Below are 23565 nucleotides of genomic sequence, written 5' to 3'. Positions count from 1 at the left end.
TTGACATCAAGTTGTATCAGATTAAATCAGATATTAAGTACTCAGTAGCCTTTTTCATTGTAGTAAAGTAGAAGATAATTTACTTCAATAAAAGTTTCAACATCGTTTTAGAACTGAATATTTTGGGCGAATTTCACAATCAAGTGAAATGTAATTCAGGGTAAATTGTTATAAATTTCATTACATGAAAGATACACAAGTTACAATGAAAAATTTAAACAGAAAGAAATATATTCAGTTTTTATAATAGGTTTCAATTAAATCAAGAGCACGATGCACGCGTGCACAATTTCTGATTGAATAAGGTAAATTATTGAAAGAAACTCATATAATTAGTGTTTTAAGTTTTATTCAAAATATCAGCGTGAGATACGGGTATTTACAAACAAGTCGCAGACACAATGTCTATACAACTATCACTCTAAGGTACAAGCTTGACTCCACTCGACTTCAAGTCAACACAAGAGCAGCAAAAGAATTGACACCATTTTTGTACACAAATATAAAGTTTAGAATACAAAAATTTGCGTCAATTATATAGTATAATTTTGACATAAGAATTTTTTTGAACGGTCAACACTGCACCGATATTTAAGATTGATTCCGGTATTGACAGTCGACAGATTGTATATATTTTTTGCAAGTACATCATTATACCTATTATTTTTGATCTGTGGACGTTTTGAAGCAGTTAAGATGGAATTTGCTTAAATTCAGATCGATAAAGTATACAGACATTTTATACAGGTGCATCATTGAACTTTCAACATTGTGATAATTGGTAAATCTAATCATAAGTAAAAACAAATCTCGAAAATTATAATATATAAAATCTCACTTAAAAATTACAAACCTTAAACAACATATTATTTTATAAAATGTAAGAAATATATTTGGATATGCAAGGCAACAACTAATGAATAAAATATTATTGCTCCTATGTCATTATGCTGATTACTTTATTGTTAATTACATATTATTATAAATATAAAAGCTGGAATGGAAATTTTCGATTATTACAAAGTTTACTGTAAAAATGTCAATTTATACATAAACCTGATTAATAGTTTATATATAAAACTATCTAATAAAAAAAAGATATTATAATATTATAAAGAATCATAAGATTTTCTTAAGCACTAAAGTAAATAAATAATACTAATGTACATAGACCGCGTCACCTCTCTCATAAGATGATATTAAGATACATTACATTGAGCCAATTATAACACATTGTACCTACTTAAGTACATAATATAACTGAGCTTTTAACGCGAACTACAATGATGAAACAAAACAAACTAAAAAAGCCTAGAACCTAAACCAGTAAAAAAATACTAATTGTTAGTGACGTCACATAATATTCAATTAAGCTTGTTAAAACGCTTGGTATGTCACAAAGTGTTTTAAAAAGCATCTTCGAGTTAAATCAAATCATTGTAACTTTTTATTGACATGGACTCAGAAGTTTGTAATTTATTTCTGAGCGATGTTCAATTATGTTACTAACTTTTGTTTTCACAAGAGATAATTTTCATAGTTGACGTCAATAGACCGTTTTGATATTCTATAAAACCTGATATCAAATTCTAAGAGACATTATACAATTGTTTTTCAATTTAAATTTAAAAATATTAGCAACTCAATTAAAGTGAAAGTGAGTGAAAGCCTACTGAAGTGTCCAGAATTTTCTCCTTTGTAAAATATTTCTCATTTCAAAATAAGAGCGGAAAACCTATTTCTACCAATATATTTATATAAAAATAATACATAATACAATAGAAAACCACGAGGCGACGGCGGTCGTTCGCTATATACACTTTTAAGGTGATCACTGACTTCCTTTCTACAACTCTAGCACAGATTGGTATCTTGGTATAGACACTAAGCCAGTATAATCATCCTCTAAAAGACGACATTTAGATGTGCTGATGTCAGACAAGGCTGGCAAGTCATACTGGAGAGTGGAGAGGTTAGAAGGAAGTCAATGATGACCTTTAGAGCAGCTCCACATATCGCTAATTCTAAACGCTTGGCGCATTCACACTTGCATACTCGAATTCGTGTGACACCCTCTCACTATTTATGCTTTACTATGTCGCAAAAGGAACATTCGTTAAACGAGTAAAACCAAAAGAATAGTTAAAGATTACAATTTCTACTGTAGGTAATTTAAAGACTCCTGCCGAAAATACTGTCTACAATAATTTAAAGACATATAAATTTAAGCCATGTTTTCAAAGTCCAAGTAATTCGTTCCCTCCAATCAAGTGGGGAGATTATGTAATGTAAGAAATTGGTCAGGGCGAGTTTTAAAACTCGCTTTGACCAATGGACCAAAACAGTTGAGCTATTTAGACATTAATGGCACTTTTTAATAAGCCACAATTCTTGTATAATAAGAGGAAAGGAAAGAAAATTATGTAGCTTCTATTCTTTACTAAATAGAATACTTTCCTTAAAATTTCATGTAGAACTTTATTTAACATTAAGTTTATTTCCTTCAGAATTTTTCAAAATTTGTGTTGTAATTAAAAAACCAAATGTGTGTTACATTTGCTTTGGCATTTTGATTTAACAAGAATAGTATATTGGAAGGAAAACTTAATATTCAAAATAATCTTGACAGTCCTAAGGATTTCATTAAAGTTGTACACAAGTCAACGAATTCACGTTCGCCACAACACATAAGCAAAAAGACATCCCAAAGTGTATTCGTGCTTTCGTGTTAACAACATTGCAGCTCCGACATGTTGCATTAACTCTATATGCTTACCTTCATTGTTACCTGAATATTTTATCTTTTCAGGGACCAATAAACTATATAGATCACCCAACTTAGCTGGAATTAAAGCTAACTCTCTAAATTTCTACAACCTATTATTATAGAGGTTAAATTGAGTTTTAGACCATTACATTCCATCTTAGCTGAATTTACACCCTTGAAGTTTATAGACTTAATTTAATTGGTCGTCTTGGGTAAATTTAATCACACAATTAATATTTTTTGTCCCTCTATTTAGATATTAAATTAGATCTCAATCTCAAACTCTCTGCCAATACAGAGATTATTGAACCAAGAGTGCAGACATTCAAGAGACTTGTGGACACTAGCCAAGAACTTTTTTGTTTATAAATCGTAAATTGTCCTACACTACAATAATTCTGTAATGTAAACCATAATGTTTTTATAAGAGCGCGTTGGCCTTGAAATTGCCGATTTTCTTTGCCATGAGAGTGTTTAGCATTGATAGACTAATGCCAAGCATTGCTCACAGCTTTTATACAAGACTACGTCGGGTGAACTATATGCTATATAAGCGCAGGACACGCTCGATGTGCGGTCAGTCAAAGGCAGCGATTGTGCAAACCGTGCCAATTCAACTGCTGAATGTACATTAAAATCTAATATCACTTTAAATGCTAACACACAAAAGCACAGTTATGTTATGCCAGACCGAACGATCGCTCTGAATGGATGATTAATAGTATATCAATTGATAAAGTAACACATCTTATCATTATACAACTGTTGTCTAGTAAGAAACTGACATTAACATTCGTGAAACTCTCCTTGATAACTTAGGCTGTATATACTATTATCCATTAGTATCGGATCATAGAAACTTTAAACAAATAAAACTTTGATTATGGATATTAATAACTGGGTTAGGGATCAGTTCACAATCAGGGAAAGTTACACGAAGACTCGCATTTAATAAAATTATCTTTTTCTATTCGGGGTAGAGTGCAATCTATTTGGTCTGAAATTCAAACTTCTTAGATTACCATCGCATTAATCGAAAAATAAACAAAGGGCTTCACTCCTCGTCCATAAGGTAAAGGGGTGCGGTGTAAGACGACAGGGGAGCGACACGTATGCAACGAATGCATAATCAATGTGTCTGTCGCCATCTTCTCTTTTCTCTGTTATCGTACCTTCCCTGACTACCCCTACACGGAAGAGTTTTCATTCATGCACTTTGCCCTTTAATATTAACAAAAACTTTTAACTCAGCTGGAAAGGTTGACCAACATTGAAGTAGCATAATCTGAGCGAGATTTGCGAGATCGTAAGAGAGATCAATTATAATACTATATGAGAAGTCTACAAACCTTAAGAGCTGCCGCAGAAACACATTAATCATTCATTCAGAGCAACAGTGACATGAAAAGTACAACAAAATCGGTTACTTTGAGCAAGAAACATTTTGTTTACATTATATTTGTTGAGAAAATCGTAATATTTAATGAAATAAAAATACGTAATATTTAATGAATAAAAAAAGACAGATTGACAATGCATTTTTAAACATGTAAAGCTGAAAGTAACCAATATTGCAGATAATTGTGGTAAGGCTATATCATTTATAGAGATAAGGCAGTTCTAGAAGTGTCATCCGGTAATGTATATCTCTAGCACAGTTCAGCTAACCATGCAATCACCACCAGTTAAAAAATAGAATAATAAAATTTATATGAATCACTGAGACGACTTTTTTAAACAATTTTTCGTTCAATCAGATGGTTTACCAGCTTGAAAATGGATACCACATTGTATGCCATCGGCTTAATATTGTATTGGTGTAATTTCTTACTATGGACCGATGTAAACCAGTGGCATATTTGAAATTCTACAAAGTCTAATTACATAATTGCATATGAATCATAAAAACACGTGGCCTAACGTGCAACACAGGCCATATCTCGTGAAGACAAAATAACATATGAGCAGTCGAACCGGAACTGTCGCTCTCTTTTGTCCTATCGCAACGACAGAGAGAGCGATATTTCCAATTCGGTGCTACTTGGTCAACAATGGGGATGATGACTAGGTTTGAATATACTGATTTTTATAAGACATTCGGGTAAATAAGGTCAATATTAAATAATTAATACATAAAAAATAATGTTGTTCCTAAAATGTTTCTAAAATAATGATGTTTATAAAATAAATAAGATTTTTCAATTTTCAAAATTATCAAAAATGAATTGAAAAATCATTTATTGTAGCTACCTTACGTGCAATGTGACATTTTTCATTATTCCAGGTATAAACATAAACGCAAAAATAACAAAGATGTTTGTAATTGTGTTTGACCGCCCTACAAATCTAACACCATGATCAATGGCGTCAGTCATTCGTGCCATCTAATAAATGGCGTTTTTGAGCGATCTGTGCCGCAAATATTACCTTTTTAATCCCCGTAGCTCGAAAGTAACGATACCTTGTTACTTCTACAAAATGTCTTTCTTTATTATTTACCCTTCACTACAATCTCATCTGATGTTAAGTGATGATGCAATCTAAGATGGAAGCGGGCTAAATTGTTAGGAGGATGAAAAGCCACACCTCTTTGGGTTTCCACGTTACATCGTAACGGAACACTAACTCGCTTGGCGGTACGTCTTTGCCGGTAGGATGGTAACTAACTAATAATTTATATACTATTTAAAAAACTGTCATCATCCCTATTTGTAGTTGTCTTCATAAGATATGTTGTTCGCATCGTATCGATCATATTGAGTATTTCCGATTATCAGAACCAATTAGCGATTGTAATGGTTAGCTAAGCTATGCTATTACCGACCGGGTGACGCCGAGCCAGCGGGTGGGAGCGCCGCGAGCGCTGCTACAGCCATTAACACGCGCAGCCGCTGTCGGGCTCCTTGCTGTCGCCGGGCGCCTGTCGCAGGATCACCTCGTGCACTGAACATATAGTATTAAGGAAATAAAACAAAACTACTACGGACTCTATGGCTACATTTTGTGGTATCAACAAAGCAACTTTGTACTTTAAAATCGATCGAAGATAGCGAACGATGTATTGAAACCAACCAATAGTATATTTTGTCTCATCAGACAAAATAACGAGGCAATGTAATGAAATATGTTTGGCCTTGCGACCTGTCAGAAACGCAATCGGCCGGTGCAACATTTCTCAACATTTTTCATAAGACTCTAACTTTCCGAATATTTATCAATGTACATCAAGTAACAATGTACATAAGTCTAAAAGAACTTTCTGTTTACATAAAGAATATTAAACAACTAGCGGAGGCTGCGACTTCGTCCACGTGGAATTTAGTTTTTCACAAATCCCGCGGGAACTATGGATTTTTCCGGGATGAAAAGTAGTCTATGTGTTAATCCAAAGTGAAACCTATTTCCATCCCAAATTTTAGGCAAATCGGTTCAGTACTTGCACCGTTAAAGAGTAACAAACATCCAAACAAACAACCAAACAAACATCCATACAAACTTTTCCGTTGTCGTCGCTTTTAAGCTCAGCTGAGTCTCCTATGGCGAAAAGACTCAATAAGCACAATGAGCTTTTATTACTACAGTTAAATAGATGATCACTAACTCTAAGTCACGTATAAGTTATAGTGGAAGTGTAACCATATTAATTGGTTATATATACATCATTACTGTCATTTGAAAAACTGTTCCATAAGGCTGCTTTGTTGATATCTTTTAAATAATTAGCAAAAATATATCCATATGAGAAGTATACTTTCGCAAATATTTATTTGTTACCTAGATTAATAAATCATTCGCTAATAAATAAAACTACTCTTTTATTAGGTATGAAAATAGTTAACTTTAGAAATTATAACCCTTCCACCACCAAATTCAATGCAAAAATTCTTAACAATATAATTTGTTATCAAGCTATTTTAGTACAAAAGCAATAATTAATATTATAAATACATGAATACTATGTACAGAAGTATACTTAAAACTGATGTAAATGAGGAGAAATTTAATGGAAATACATATCACAATGAATTGTCAGACTACAGTGAAGAAGAACATGCAGTTTGTTAATACTACCAAGTAAACCACGTTTGAATGATAATAAACGTCAATCATAGAACCCTAAAAACGTGTCTTTGTAGAGCTTATCTACAAAATAACCGAGGTAGAAAGAAAAACCGAACAAACTCTCGCCTATTCATTCTATGGGTATGCCAACTGCAAAATCGTCTCCGCAGTACCAGTTTACAGTGCCATTCCGCAGAATACAGTGTTGTCTGCCTACACACTGATCTACTCGTACTACGTACGTATTAGTCCTTTGACTCGCGCTCAAAACCGACAAAATAAGCAGGACGGCATGGTATGCAGCCTCAGACCAATTACAGAAGGACCTGTATCGCACTCATAGTCACAAACAAAATTGTCTGACATTTTCTGAGGAAAACGAGCTTAGATTTGGTATATATCTTAAACTAAACTAAAAGTTTTTGCCCGTTTTTTACACAATTCAATTACACAAAAAGGTATTTTTACCGAGTTCTTTAACCGACGAACACGATTACACCTATTTAACATCGATTCTATAGAGAAAGTTTTTATAATCGCATAAGATCGTTGATACTTTATTTTGACAGAAAAGTAACGTCTAGCGAGGCAGGTCCTATACAATAATTGGTCTGAGTATGCAGCAGAACAAGTAACGTGGTCATACAACGTCTCTACCCACTTACCACGCCACTCGTGCAGTACGCGGGCGGAAATGCGTGTGTCTACCGCTCGCTTCTAACTGGCAACTACAGTCTACCCCGCAACTAACTTTGTACTGCGCAGACGAGGACTTAGTCATGCGGGTTCCCTATAGCAAATACTAATCCCAATGCAAGCACAAGATGCAATCAAATTGTTATGCAAATCCTATTTACAAACGCAAAATTTACTAACTGAATGCAATATTACGTCAACATCGTTTTTTTTAGTCTCAAAAAGGGTTTGTTTTAGAGCTCACGTCAAACCATTTACTTACTTCGTTGTTGCTTCAGTTTGTATTTCTTAAAACGAAATTCAAATTTTTATTTGAAATTTACTGTAATAAAAAAAATACTTTGAAAGGTTTATATTCAGGTAGCTGAACGAAAATCTTTTAATTGACAGCTTCAGTGTATTTCTTAACAACAAAGGAATAGTCGTAATAGGCGGATCAGTCAAGTTAGTTAAGAGATTTTGCTACAGTTCAATCGGCAATAATGTAGAGGTAAATTAAAGCTAATAATAGAGATATGTGCAAAGAATCTAAGCAGGCACTATCGACACCAATACATTAGTAATGTTAACTTTACTTACACACGTGTTAGCCCGTATTAACCATCACCCACACATATGAAACCAGAGGCCATCACTGTACGATGAATCATTCGACTGCGTACGTGCACGCACTTGGAGCGTGCGTGCACGCATTCTTAGAGCGTGCGGAAATCTTTTTTTTTTAAAAGGTGTAATAGCTTTTTTACGGTAAACGCTTTATGGAATTTCTTGGAAATACTAATTATTGACGCGATCATTTCTTACATTATTATGATTATAACATTATAAATTTAAAAGCCCACCCAATAGATCAAAACGTACAAGTTATATCAGCTGGTCCAAAGTAAGACAGAAAATGTATTCAACCAACTAATAAACAAAAAATAACGAAACGTTAGTTTTTTTAGAACCAAAAGTTATAAAGTCATTTTATAAACAATCATAGGGAATAGTGGATAGTGTTACACTCTAGATAATTTCACACAAATATCTCATACATAAGAAATTCTGATACATCAAACGGGGCCGTCAATAAAATATTCTCGCGTTATATAGGAAATCGTAATAAATGTGACTCTAGTTCCCAATCGCGTTGAAGCGACGCTACAAATACTTCTGCGAAGCGTAGCGAAGTGTGTTGTTTTTGCGTTTTTATTGTGATTTATACTATCTTTAATGTAACTTACGAACGCATGGATTTTTCGACTTCTTAATAAGATTACTTATTATATAAAAACAACCATGGCCAAAATATCAGTTAGTGTTTTTAGCTTCATGAACAAATTATTTATGATTACACCACATACATCCAATAATACACAATAAATCCAAATACGAAAATTAAATATTGAAATAGGTGTGTCTGTGCGTGTATCTTCGAGATTCTTCCCATAACAGACGTGCTAACTTAACATTTTATAGGTATATAATATTTAAAATATTGCCACATTAGTAAAATTTTCCCCGTCGGTTATAGTTTTATTGGATACCGTAACAGATGAGGTTTTATTGTAAATGGGATGACACTTAAAAATCAGTGTAGAGTATTGTACAAAATTCCAACAGTTTTTATCCCAGAAGATTAACAAACTATTAAGATGTCTATTATGGGTTGAATCCTCTTATGGCCGTGAGATGTATAATGATATTGTGTCCCAAAAGTGTTATTATTGCAAAAATAATGGATTTTTGTAATAAAAAGGATACTGTCTTCAGGAGGCTTGCTCTCCGCTGAATCCATGCCGGGCAGTGCGGCTGCTACCCGTCGGAATAACTGGAAATATTAATTTATTATGTATAATTATTCATAATTCAAATTCAAAATTCATTAATTTCAAGTAGGCTCAGCTTACAAACACTTTTGATACGTCAGTTGACTATTTGTAAAGATTCTACCACCGGTTCGGAAGGCAGGTTCTGCTGAGAAGAAACCGGCAAGAAACTCAATAGTTGCTATTGTAAAATGGGTCGTGGCAGCCCAGGAGCATGCACCTCCAGCTTTTCAGTTGTGTGCATTTTAAGAAATTAAATATCACGTATCACAAACGGTGAAGGAAATACATCGTGAGGAAACCTGCATACCAGAGAAATTTCTTAATTCTACGTGTGTGAAGTCTGTCAATCCGCATTGGGCCAGCGTGGTGGACTATTGGGCTAACCCCTCACATTCTGAGAGGAGACACGAGCTCAGCAGTGAGCCGAATGTGGGTTGATAATAATGATAATGATTGTAAAATTAAGTTTTTTAAAGTTTATAATATCTGGGCGTTCGCTTGATGATTTTTTTTTAAATTGTAACGCCATTGTAGTTTTAATATTCTGCTAAAAATTATAGTTTTAATATTCTGCTAAAAAGTATAACCACAAATATATGGCAGATGACATTTAGATATTAGGTGATTATGATTTGTACAATCGCATTTCTTTGAGAAAGATATATAAGTAAGTTCTCAGGGCATCTATCTCAGTATGATGCGTTGGACATTGTAAAAGCATGCCGCATACACTAATATTGTTTGGGGTGAACGGCAACTACTCAGAATAACTTTTCGAAAGCTGTTTTCAATATTGTACTATAATAATTACCTGTTTAACATTATAGCCAGCCTTGGCACTGGTCTCTATGAACATAACGTTGAGCTCCTTGGCCTTGCGGTCGCCGTCCTCGGTGGAGACCTGTCGCTTGTCCGACAGGTCCGTCTTGTTGCCCACCAGCATGATGATGACGTCAGAGCCGCGCTCCGTGCGCACGTCATCGATCCACTTCGATGTCTGGTGAAATGAGTTTGCGTCTGCGGATAAGGAAACGTAATGACATTATTGACTGCTGAGAAGGAAACGTACTGATATTATTTACCGCGGAAAAGGGAAAATACTGACTTTATTGAATGGTGAGAAAAAAACGTACTAACATTATTAACTGCGGAAAAGGAAACATACTAACATTATTTACGGTGGAGAAGAAAATTACTGACATTATTGACTGCGGAGAAGGAAACGTATTGACATTATTGACTGCGGAGAATGAAACATACTGGCATTATTGACTGCGGAGAAGGAAACGTATTGACATTATTGACTGCGGAGAATGAAACATACTGGCATTATTGACTGCGGAGAAGGAAACGTATTGACATTATTGACTGCGGAGAATGAAACATACTGGCATTATTGACTGCGGAGAAGGAAACGTATTGACATTATTGACTGCGGAGAATGAAACATACTGGCATTATTGACTGCGGAGAAGGAAACGTATTGACATTATTGACTGCGGAGAATGAAACATACTGGCATTATTGACTGCGGAGAAGGAAACGTATTGACATTATTGACTGCGGAGAATGAAACATACTGGCATTATTGACTGCGGAGAAGGAAACGTATTGACATTATTGACTGCGGAGAATGAAACATACTGGCATTATTGACTGCGGAGAAGGAAACGTATTGACATTATTGACTGCGGAGAATGAAACATACTGGCATTATTGACTGCGGAGAAGGAAACGTATTGACATTATTGACTGCGGAGAATGAAACATACTGGCATTATTGACTGCGGAGAAGGAAACGTATTGACATTATTGACTGCGGAGAATGAAACATACTGGCATTATTGACTGCGGAGAATGAAACATACTGGCATTATTGACTGCGGAGAAGGAAACGTATTGACATTATTGACTGCGGAGAAGGAAACGTATTGACATTATTGACTGCGGAGAATGAAACATACTGGCATTATTGACTGCGGAGAAGGAAACGTATTGACATTATTGACTGCGGAGAATGAAACATACTGGCATTATTGACTGCGGAGAAGGAAACGTACTGACATTATTGAATGCGGAGAATGAAACATACTGGCATTATTGACTGCGGAGAAGGAAACGTATTGACATTATTGACTGCGGAGAATGAAACATACTGGCATTATTGACTGCGGAGAAGGAAACGTATTGACATTATTGACTGCGGAGAATGAAACATACTGGCATTATTGACTGAGGAGAAGGAAACGTATTGACATTATTGACTGCGGAGAATGAAACATACTGGCATTATTGACTGCGGAGAAGGAAACGTACTGACATTATTTACTGCGGAGAAGGAAACGTACTGACATTATTTACTGCGGAGAAGGAAACGTACTGACACTATTTACTGTGGAAAAGAGAACGTACTGGCATTATTAACTGCGGAGAAGGACACGTACCTACTGACATTATTGACTGCGGAGAAAGAAACATACTGGGATTATTGACGGTGGAGAAAGAAACGTACTGACATAATTGACCGCGGAAAAGAGAACGTACTAACATTATTGACTGCATAAAAGGAAACGTACTGACATTATTGATGGCAGAGAAGGAAACATGACATTATTGACTAAGTATGTCTTTCATGATGCTATTTTTCTCAATAATATACATAAGTACTACGATACATCTTGTCTCGTCGTTCATTAAAGCCTTATAGCATGATGGACAGGCCGAATCTGTATTTCTAACCGTCTGTATAAAATATTTTACTACTACCTATGATTTTTGCTTAATTAGAAATGAATTATTATTATTGTACGTACGAGTATCTATACAAATATCACGTCAGCCTTCGACACTGGAAACAAATATATTGTTCCACCACTGTGTTTGAGTATACAAGCAATTATATTCATATCAGAATGAGTATCAATAAAATCGCGTTTATTGTTCGAACCCAGTGGAGTTACGAGCATTAAGCGAGGGTTTATCGCTAAATCCGACGATGTGAACGCATTAATTATACGCCTTGTGCCTAAACCATAGAAATATTTAACAAGGAAATAGAAAAAGCATGTAGGTACGCGACATTAATATTAAAAAGTTTAAATTTTGTCCGTGATAGCCCAGTGGATATGACCTCTGCCTTCGATCCCGGATGGTGTGGATTCGAATCTGGTCTGGGGCATGCACCTCCAACTTTTCAGCTGTGTGCATTTTAAGAAACTAAACATCACGTGTCTCAAACAGTGAAGAAAAAACATCGTGAGGAAATCTTCATGCCATTTATTTATATTAATTCTCTTTGTGTGTGAAGTCTGCCAATCTACATTGGGCCAGCGTGGTGGACTATTGGCCTAACGCTTCTCATTCTGAGAGGAAACTCGACTAAGCAGTGAGCCAAATATGGGTTGATAACGACGATTAAAATAAGGCAATAGGTGACTAGGTGGATCGAGGACGTCGAGCGGGCTGCAGGGTGCCGCTGGATGTTGGCGGCTCGAGACCGTTTTGTTTGGAAGTCTATAATATGCAAGAGGCCTATATCCAGGAACTGTTAATGATGATGATTCAAGAGAAATTAAATCAATTATTACATTTTGGTTACATGGATTAAGAGCCGTGGTAGCCCAGTGGATATGACCTCTGCCTCCGATTTCGGAGGGTGTGGGTTCGAATCCGATCCGGGGCATGCACTCACATAAATATCACGTGTCTCAATCGGTGAAGGAAAACATCGTAAGGAAACCTGCATACCAGAGAATTTCTTAATTCTCTGCGTATGTGAAGTCTGCCAATCCGCATTGGGCCAGCGTGGTGGACTATTGGCCTAACCCCTCTCATTCTGAGAGGAGACTCGAGCTCAGCAGTGAGCCGTATATGGGTTGATAACGACGACATGGATTAAGTAACCAACTGTATTGCAAATTCCAACTATAGCTTGGCAAATTCGATCGTAAAACTCCTGATGGTCCGCGGGAGCCGGGAGGGGGTAGCCATGCCCGCGCGCACGAATTCATAACCCCGCAGACCTTCCCCTCCCGTCGCCGCCATGGAAGTGTCATCAACTTGTGTGCCATTATGAAAAAAAAGTATATACGTCCCACAGCACGTAGTGTTTTGCGTCACTGATCGCCATGGTTTGGACAGGAAAACGCCATTTTTATTACTCTGTTATAACATGTAACATCTACCATGTAACGTCTCTATGGCTTGAAGTTGAACCCAATTTCGTTTCGTCTATAATTCCGTAGAGTACTTTAAAAGTGTTAGTATCGGAAAATGGCGAACATCCCACAGGAGACAATAAAGCGAACTTAACGATTGATTCGTAAAAAGAAGTAAACATATTCGTCTTGTTACATAGTAGTCTTTGTTCGGGATCATGTTCTTTGTTATTGATGGTTCAAGCTAAAAAATATACTTAGAGGCACAATTATCCGCCCATTTTAATATACTCGCGTCATATTAAAGTGGGCGGATAATTGTGCGTCTGAGTATATGTATATATGAACCTGACGTTATAAAATTAAATTAATTTCAGGAAGAATGTTGTTTGGAAACTAAATTCCCCTTGATTCAATAGTACAGTTTTTTTTATTTTTTCTACATGTTAGTCCTTGACTACAATTTCACCTGACGGTAAGTGATGATGCAATCTAAGATGGAAGCGGGCTAACTTGTTAGGATTAGGATGGAATCCACACTCCTTTCGGTTTCTACACGACATCGTACCGGAACGCTAAATCGCTTGGCGGTACGTCTTTGTCTGTAGGGTGGTAACTAACCACGGCCAAAGCCTCCCACCAGCCAAAGTAAAGCCAAAGTACAGCCTTTTCCAGTGTCCAGTGTAATACCAAATACAGATGATGTAAGTAGTTTTTGCACGATTTTGTAAAACCCATACTCCTACATAAAACAATTCTAATAACAATTTTGAGTTCAGAGTTTTCAAACCAACAAAATGAATTTTCCGACTTATCAATGAAATTCGCTATTGTAATCGTAGTAAGGTTTCTCATCAAAAAAATCGATACAGTCCGCCTGAAAAGTACTTGCGGACGAGTAAAATAGCGAGTTTTATTGATGAAAATTCATTTTGTGGTAAGTACATAACGATGTTTTATAACTCGACAGTGCGAGTTTCGAATTCGTCTCCATCTTTTTCTATCTATAGTAGGCATGTGTAAGACAGAAAGAGATAAAGGCGCATTCGAGTTATAAAAACATAGTTACAGAATGGCGCTGTAGTATTTATAATACAATGTAAATTATTTGAGACGAAAAATAAAGCTAAATAATCAAACAATTATTTGATCTAAAAAAGGCAAACCAACACGAAAGTGAAGATTTAGTCACAAAGCGTCACGGTCTGCGTCCGTACAGACAAACAAGTCAAAAAAATCAAAATTATATCACTCAATCTATACCTACTATTCTGTGTATACTACCTACTGACTTGTGGACTTCAACCAAATTTCCATAATTTCTTTTACTGCGAGCAAACAAAAAATTTAAAACAGTCAAGTCGTTCTCGAGTTCGAAGAAAAAACTACCAAACAGCAAGTCGTCGTCGTCAACCCATATTCGGCTCACTGCTGAGCTTGAGTCTCCTCTCAGAATAAGAGGGGTAAGGCCAATAGTCCACCACGCTCCCAATGCGGATTGGTAGACTTCACACACGCAGAGAATTAAGATAATTTTCTGGTATGCAGGTTTCCTCACTATGTTTTCCTTCACCGATTGAGACACGTGATATTTAATTTCTTAAAATGCACACAACTGAAAAGTTGGAAGTGCATACCCCGGACCGGATTCGAACCCACACCCTCCGGAATCGGAGGCAGAGGTCCAAATAACAAACTATCCAAATAACAAACACAAAATACCATTTTACAACAAAAACACCCTACCAAAGCTCCTCGGTCAAGATATTTTTCTTTTAAGATTCTCAAAAATTTAATATCCAAAGAGATCTTTATTAAATTAAAATGTTGAAACCGTGTAACATTTTGTATATCCCGGCTCGAGGGAATCTCTCGGGCGCCAGGCAATATATCTTTCATGAGATAATGGGCCGCCCGCGCCGACACGCTCCCGACTCGCAATAATTTTAATAAAGACTTTAATATAATGTAACTTGTTTTTCTTTTAATATGGTATAGCGATTGACCACGATCTCACTTAAGTGTTGATGTGTTAAGGCATAATACGGCTCAAGATTGTTAAGATTATGCCTCTTTACTATTGTACCACAGTTGTAAATAAATCAGTCAAACATACTCTAGTATTCCAAACCCTAGCCATATAAGAAAAGAAGACGCAAAACATTTAACAACGGGTCTTGATACATCAACTACATATGTTGCATATGTTTTCTGTGGTATAGGTAGGTACCAGTGAAATTTTGACGAAGATAAGCTGTCACACAGAAAAGGAAATTCATTCATTCATCATTACAAAAAGTAAAATGTATGTATGGATTTTTAAAAGGTAACCGGGAATCGGCATGTGTGGACTCTTCGCCGCTAATAGGTACATCACCTTGCAGTGCGATGGTAAAATTATTGAGGAATTACCTAGGTTAATAAAATCCTGAGCTCTCTCTAACTATCCGAAAAATATCCTGTAAAATATCAAATAGTTAAACTTCCAGCGTTGGCTAGGCTTTGGAGTTTTGCCAGAAAGGGATCACCAAGGATTATATGTTTTCAAAATTGGTTCAAGTCTGATCTGATAGTAGGCATTGGCAGAGGCTAGTTACCCGGTAAAAACGTAACACCAAGCAATTTAGCGTACAATACCGCGTACAAACCGTCTAAGGTGTGGATAAAAAATGAATTTTTCCAACTCCACGTCCACTACCGAGACTGTATGACTGACCATCAGAATAATAACTAACTTGTAATCAAATCAACAAATTAATTAATAACTAACTTGTAATCAAAAAAAAAAAAAAACAAAAAAAAACAAAACAAAAAAACCTTGTTGTTGGGTCGCAGTTCACGAGATCCCATAATCAAGCTCGTGTTAGTATACAGCAATACGGCAGCTGCATTCGTCAAGATAAGGCGAATATTTGGGTTATCACGTGTGTAGCCAAAGATTCGCTGTGTGTATTGTCTCGAATATTGTCGCCATGTTTAAGGTATAGTTTGGCAACTTCGTTCGTAACACTCCCGATGGTCCGCGCGGGCCGGGGGGCGTGTAGCGATGAATGAAACCCCACAACTCAATTTCTCAAGCACGCACGATTTTACACGCGCGCAATCTATCCCCCCGTCGCCCGCATATCATGGGAGTGCCATCAACGATCTTGCCAGACTATAGAAATTATTATCTACACTTCTATACTAATATTATAAAGAGTTGTAGGGGATATTCTCTGGATCTACTAAACAGATTTAGAAAATTCTTTTACCACTAAAATACCGCGTTATTTGTGAGTGTCGTAGGCTATATTTCATTCCCTTATTCTCACGGGAAAGGGAACTACGCGGGTAAAACTGCGAGGAGTCGGCTAGTATGTTATAACTTGTAAACATAATCATATGTTATCTTACATAGGTACTTTGTTTGATATAGGACCTTTAGCAAAAATCAAATCCCAAAAAATGTAGACTGTACAGTAAATATTACACGTATGTCTACCTACAGTAAACGCGCCGGCGGGGGTGTAAAGGGATATAAAGGGGTCGATATCCCCAGGTCTTGTGTGAAATGGCAGAATTCAATGCCCTAAATAGGCTGACACACGCCCTAGATCCAGAATACCCGTCTCGTATGTGTCACGGGGCCATGGCTTTATGGCATAAGCGATAGAGCGATCAAACAAAAACGTAGTCAAGTAAAATAAGTAGTCGTGTCTCATAGCCTACTATACATCTACATGTCATAAAACTATTGAAACTGAGTGTCTGCTCACTGAGCATATTTTAAAGATTAAAACGATGCATACCATACTTCTTTTATGGTAGGCCTCTTAATTTAGTAGGAGGTAGAAAAAAAATATACGAATCCTACTATAATATTATAAACGCGAAAGTTTGTATGGATGTTTGATACTCTCTAACAGCGCAACTACTGAACCGATTCAGCTGAAATTTGAAATGGAAATAGATATTACTCTGGATTAACACATAGGCTTTTATAGACTTTTCACCCCCAAAAAAATCCATGATTCCCGAGGAATTTGTAAAAAACCAAATGTCGAAGTTAAAAACGAAGTCGCGAGCGTCCACTAGCAACAACCTAATTTCACGCCATCATCTGGGTCCGCTGTTTTGAAATAGACATAACAGGTTATAATTGTTTAAAATTAAACAATTTACGACATCATCAAAAGTTTACAAAGAAAAAAAATAAACTGAAATTTCAACTGAACTTATTATACAAGAAACTTTAGTAAAAGCTCGTCCTGCAACAAAGTTCCACCTTACGTAACTAGTCTGTGGCCTTGTGGTAATCGCTGAAATCGCCAAGGACGTGGCCCCGCAGTTAGACGTTTAGGGGTTGTTCGAGATAAATATTTGAACTGGCGGGACGCAAGGTCGTCGCAAACAGAACCAACGATCCACAACTTTATTTGTCTCCGATGTCGCGATGCGTGTAATCTCATTTTGGACCCTCCCCCCTTGTGTTTAAAGTACAAGTTCCATTATCTCGGCAGTGCGGCGAGAAAGTGAATTCGTTTAATTGAAAGGCGTAGCGGCGGAGTCGGCTGTAACTTTATAACTTTATGAAACACATTGCAAAATTTCTACATTTTTCGGCAGTGAGTCAATGACTCGTCCACCTACGTATCGGAATTAAGTAATCCGCACATAATAGTCTGATGTATAAATTTTAAAAGACTGCGCAATTAAAAATGTACATATACTTTGTGTATTTTTTACGTATGAGTTTTTAACCTAAAATCGAAAAAACAGGTGTACGACAAAATATTTTTTTTAATATATACAAATTTCTTAGATGAAGTTTCTATTATAACTTCTAACTTACATAATGACTGTAGAGCCTCGCTAAAGCTCGGAAGCCTCGGCATATTGTTTTGTTTGCACTTCGTTGTTAAAATTAAAAAAAATCTATATTGGGAAAACCAAAGGACCAGAAAATCTAAATGGCACTTCTCTATATTTCTACTTTCTCTTATATTTCTCGTAGTTTTAAATATGAATAACATAAATGCGAAAGGTCATTCATCACAAAATCTCGAAAACAGCTTGACGTACGAAAACGAAATTTGGCAGGGAGGTAGTTTATAAATAGTAGACGTCCGCTAACAACGGATTTTGCGACAGGGCCGGATTAAAGAGGTCTAAAGGCGGACGACGTCGCGAGCGTCCGCTAGTATACTTATACAAAAATCTAGATTTCCCGACATACGGAAAAACAAAAGAATCTTCCACTTTTTTGGAGGCGGTAAATAATGTTCAACCTTCCATTGCGGAGGTCAGTGGCACACTTTCTGCGTTTCAGAGCTCTGCATGCAACCAAATTGAAATCATACAATCTTTTGTTTACAATGATACCTACGATATTTTATTCAATGCATTTCAGATTTCAGACAGACATTGCTGCACAACGAATAAAATGCAGGATAAAAAGTGTAGACGTTATGACTGCGGCACCGTAAAGGGGCTGTTTTGACTGCTTTTACCGATATAGCGTATCACGTACAATTAATGGAAAACATTAACATACAAAACATACAAACAGTGATGTTATACTTTTAGATAATTGACCTTGACTTGACCCACTGATTACTCATCCGACATAGACTCTGAGGACGAGATTACCAATTTCTTAAGTCACCATCCACAATCATTCTATAATTCTTAAAAGACGGAGGTCCTGGGTTCGATCCCCTGCTGGGCAGATTGAGATTTTCTTAATTGGTCCAGGTCTGGCTGGTGGGAGGCTTCTGCCGTGGCTAGTTACCACCCTACCGACAAAGACGTACCGCCAAGCGATTTAACGTTCCGGTACGATGTCGTATAGAAACCGAAAGGAGTGTGGATTTCATCCTACTCCTACCAAGTTAGCCCGATTCCATCTTAGATTGCTTCATCACTTACCATCAGGTGAGATTGTAGTCAAGGGCTCATTTGTAAATAATAAAAAAAAAAATAAAAAAAAAAACCAAGGTGTCAGGGATTCTCTCATTCAGCCCACAAACACAGTAAGTTTTTATTTTTCTCTACAGTAAACCGAGATCTAAGGATCACCGGAGATACGCCCTTAAGCACTAAGAGGCGTGTATTGTTCTCTCTGGCCCTCTAATTTAACTCTGCCAGAGCATCCACGTTTGCCAAAACCGGTGACGCCGCTGCGGTTCCATTAAGTCATGTTTAAAAGATATGGCTAAGGGTAAGTAGGTATTCTTTATATCATAAAGTATTACATATCAGTTACGTATAATCCGTATACTCGTAACTTAATACACAATTTGAATAGAGACACGATAATAATAATTTAATTAACTTTATAACGATACTAATTTTAGTAGGTTTTGCCACATTTTTGTGTGAACGCATCGCCGCTGGAACTAGAGCGTGTGAACTGAATCCATATGATTATCTACTCTGATCTAGTGTCAATTTATTCGTAGACTGGCCGACGCCCCGCGGTTTCATCTACATAGTTCCCGTTCCCGTTCGGGGATTTATCCCGTATTTATCGGGGATAAAATACAGCCTATGACAGTCACAAATAATATGACTTTCTAGTTGTAAATTTACAAAATCGGTTCAGTAGATCCAAAGATTACACCCAACAATACTACAAAACGGAAGAATTAGATCGAACAGTTTTGAACATAAGTATTCTACGATTTTTTTTTTTTTTGTATGAAAGGAATAACATCAAAACCTTTCAGTATACTCCAAGCTGTTCGGGACTGATCTGGACGTTTCAGGTTTTACTCTGGATTATTTCAATGAAAGACGTTTATTGAGGTTTCAATTCGGACGCAAAACGAGGGGTATTATTGGATTTATTGGTTTGATCGTTAGATGTGTCTGTTTTTCTGTGTCTAAATGTGGCACCGTATTTTTTTATTTTCCATTATTTCATTATAGACTTTCAGATCAAAGCCTCAATAGCCTCAAAAACCTCAATAGCTCAACGGTAAGAGCGGTTGGACTCATCATCAAGAGTGCTGAGCTGGTGGTTCGATCCCCGCCCCGTTGGTCTATTGTCGTACCCACTTCTAGCACAGCCTTTTTTTTAGTTGGAGGAGAATGGGAATATTGGTCATATTATAAAAATTATAAAAAAATATGGCAAATGTTCACTTTGCATTGAGCGTGTTTATTAGAACATCGTGACGACAAACTGAAAATGATATCTTACTTTTATTCATACACACAAACGCAATTTGTAAATGTATTACTAGATTACATGACCAATTAAGAATGAAACGTGAAAAATGATGAAACAACAAAATAGGTAAGTACATACATAAAAATTCATTTCACATCAATTTTCCCCGACGTTCAATATATAAAGGTGATAAATTCCCCGGACACGTATTTTTCAGCTCATGGTTTTATTTCGTTTTAGATCGTAAAATATCAGTAAATACCCGTAGTAAGAGTTTTTATAGTTTTCTAAAAAGAAAATTGAATATCGCGCTTTCCACTGACGAACTTCTACATAAGATCATCATTTTAGTAGATGGAGGATATTTACTGAAGATCATTATCTTTCTGCAGGCCGATTCATGTTGGTCGATGGACGTCGCGTTGGACAATGTTGGATTTAGAGCTGACGTTGGAGTACCCAGGCGAACCCTCGCCCGAAAGTGCAGCGTTGGTCGACCCTCCACTAGGTGGACCAAGAACATCAAGCGGGTTTCAAGGAGCCGCTGGATGCTAGCGGCTCGAAACTGTTGTGTTTGGAAGTCAATGCAAGACGCCCACATCCAGCAGTGAACGACCATCGGCTATTAATGATGATGATTATGATAAGGGCAATTCACTAGACATTATAGAACTAGCTGACGCCGCGTGGTTTCACCCGCGTGGTTCTCGTTACCGTAGGAATACGGGGACAATATATAGCCTATAGCCTTCCTCGATAAATGGGCTATCTAACACTGAAAGACTTTTTCAAATCCGACCCGTAGTTCCTGAGATTAGCGTACAATCAAACAAACAAACTCTTCAGCTTTATAATGTTAGTATAGATATTTTTATTAGTATAGAGACCAATTGTGATTTTAGTTATAATAGGCATTACAGAGCAAGAAAAATGCGATTGTTATTGATTTGTAGTTAATTATTAGGTGGCTAACATACGAAGTTAGTGAATTTACTGGACATTTCGCAGGGACTTTCAAACACTACATTTTGGCCTTGAGCCCGAAAACGCCTGCATCCAAAGGCCTGTAAGATGCCATCTGTCCACACATTGGGGAGTTGACTAACACCACACTATCAAGTGCAAGGTTGTCATTCCAGCACCATGACACGACAAAGTCCGTCATTTCTATGATTTCTATGCAACATTATTCCTATCCATGGTCACATCACCTTGTTACTCGTTGAACCTTAACTTTGGAAGGATCTCCTCATTTCTGATACGATCATGCACAATTAATGCCCAATTTGAAAGTCCTTAATTACAGATAAGTAGCTTACAAGATAAGACCGTGTTATTTGGAAGTCTTACTCCATAAAATGATAAAAATTGCCTCACTGACGTATTATTACAAGTAATAGGTAACTAAATTATGAGATGGTATAATAATAAACATATAGTCTTTATTGAGATCATAAAAAAATATCTATTTCTTAAGAAGAAAAATAAAACATTTGAACATAATAAGAACAAATCTCTAGTCTAGTTTGATACTTGCTACGTATATCCTGTTTGGAAATTTATTATAGATCTAATATATAAAATTCTCGTGTCGCGGTGTTCGACATTGAACTCCTCCGAAACGGCTAGACCGATTTTGATGAAATTTTTTGTGCATATTTAGTAGGTCTGAGAATCGGCCAACATCTATTTTTCAAACCCCTAAATGTTAAGGGTAGTCCACCCCTAAATTTTTTTTTTTATTTTTTAGGCAAAATTTTTCGTTTTTATTTTTTTATGACACAGCATACAAAAATACATACAACCCTAAATTTTCACCCCTCTAAGATCAACCCTTATATTTTATTTGTTAATTAAAAACTATACATACAAATGATTTGTAACTAAAACGTAGTCAATTTGAGCTTTATTGTTATTGTATAAAGTTCATATTAATAATAATTAGAAAACGGGGTAGGGGTAGGGTAGGGTAGGGGTAGGGTTGGGGTAGGGTAGAGGTAGGGTAGGGGTAGGGTAGGGGTAGGGTAGGGTAGGGGTAGGGTAGGGGTAGGGGTAGGGTAAGGGTAGGGTAGGGGTAGGGTAGGGGTAGGGTAGGGTAGGGGTAGGGTAGGGGTAGGGTAGGGGTAGGGTAGCGGTAGTTGAAAGTTTACATCGAGTTTCACGCGGACGAAGTCGCGGGCATCCGCTAGTGGTTATATAATAATCCTACAATAGATTTTCAGAGACAAAAATTCGAATACGAAACCCAACCTGACTGCGATATCGGATGTCTGTACGCCTTTTAATACATGTAATAAAGTCCTTCCGACATCGCGAAGGACGTTGTGAAAGTCACATGCACATATTTTACGTCGTCTTTGAATACGGAACGAAGTCGTACGGGTAAATAATACGTTCCGGACACCGAAATTGTTTTCCAACGAACCGTAGCGCCACAAACTGCGAGATATAAAAAAGTGGCACGTCTCATTCTGTCAAAATACCGGCCCTCTGGGTCGCATATAACAACAATGCAAAAGTTCATTTTCAGTCTGTAATGTTATTTTATTTGGAAGTAGAAAATTTTTGGAGAATTTTAGTTTTTATCGCTGAAGAAACGTAAGTTGAATTATAGTGAAATTCCGTAGAGATAGCTTGAGTCGTGGATTAATAAATAATCTACTGTTAATATCTAACTAATTTTACTTATCTTATAGAATTTAATTATAAGAGAACTTTAAGCCGTCGTCTCGTTCATCACCATTTACATTTGATATGTGTCACTATCAAATGTAAATGGTGATGAATGACACAACATCAGTAGCGCTATTTGGAACGATGGTTTTCCAGAATGAGATCAATTAGAAACGCGATAATGTGAGTTTCGAATTGATCTCATTCTTTTGCTATCTATTGTATCGTGTTAAACAAAGA

General features: G+C 36.6%; 1 protein-coding gene across 2 annotated transcripts in view; it reads right to left on the bottom strand.

The window, feature by feature from the left end:
• The window catches only part of LOC112050120 (ras-related protein Rab6), a 35019-nt gene that overhangs the window by 5433 nt on the left and 6021 nt on the right, over window positions 1–23565 (bottom strand). Inside the window, exons 4-6 of one of the 2 annotated variants that reach the window (XM_024088274.2) lie at window positions 10151–10356; window positions 9272–9338; window positions 333–5710 (exon numbers count right to left, since the gene is read on the bottom strand). In XM_024088274.2, the coding sequence (XP_023944042.1) occupies window positions 5643–5710; window positions 9272–9338; window positions 10151–10356 (341 nt within the window). In that variant the 3' untranslated portion in view covers window positions 333–5642. Of the gene's footprint in view, window positions 1–332; window positions 5711–9271; window positions 9339–10150; window positions 10357–23565 lie in introns of those variants that run through there. The other variant, XM_024088273.2, reaches the window with a different exon arrangement.

The sequence above is a fragment of the Bicyclus anynana genome, chromosome 1, assembly GCF_947172395.1.
Source record: "Bicyclus anynana chromosome 1, ilBicAnyn1.1, whole genome shotgun sequence".
Taxonomy (NCBI): domain Eukaryota; kingdom Metazoa; phylum Arthropoda; class Insecta; order Lepidoptera; family Nymphalidae; genus Bicyclus; species Bicyclus anynana.
This window is presented reverse-complemented; position numbering and strand designations above follow the sequence as displayed.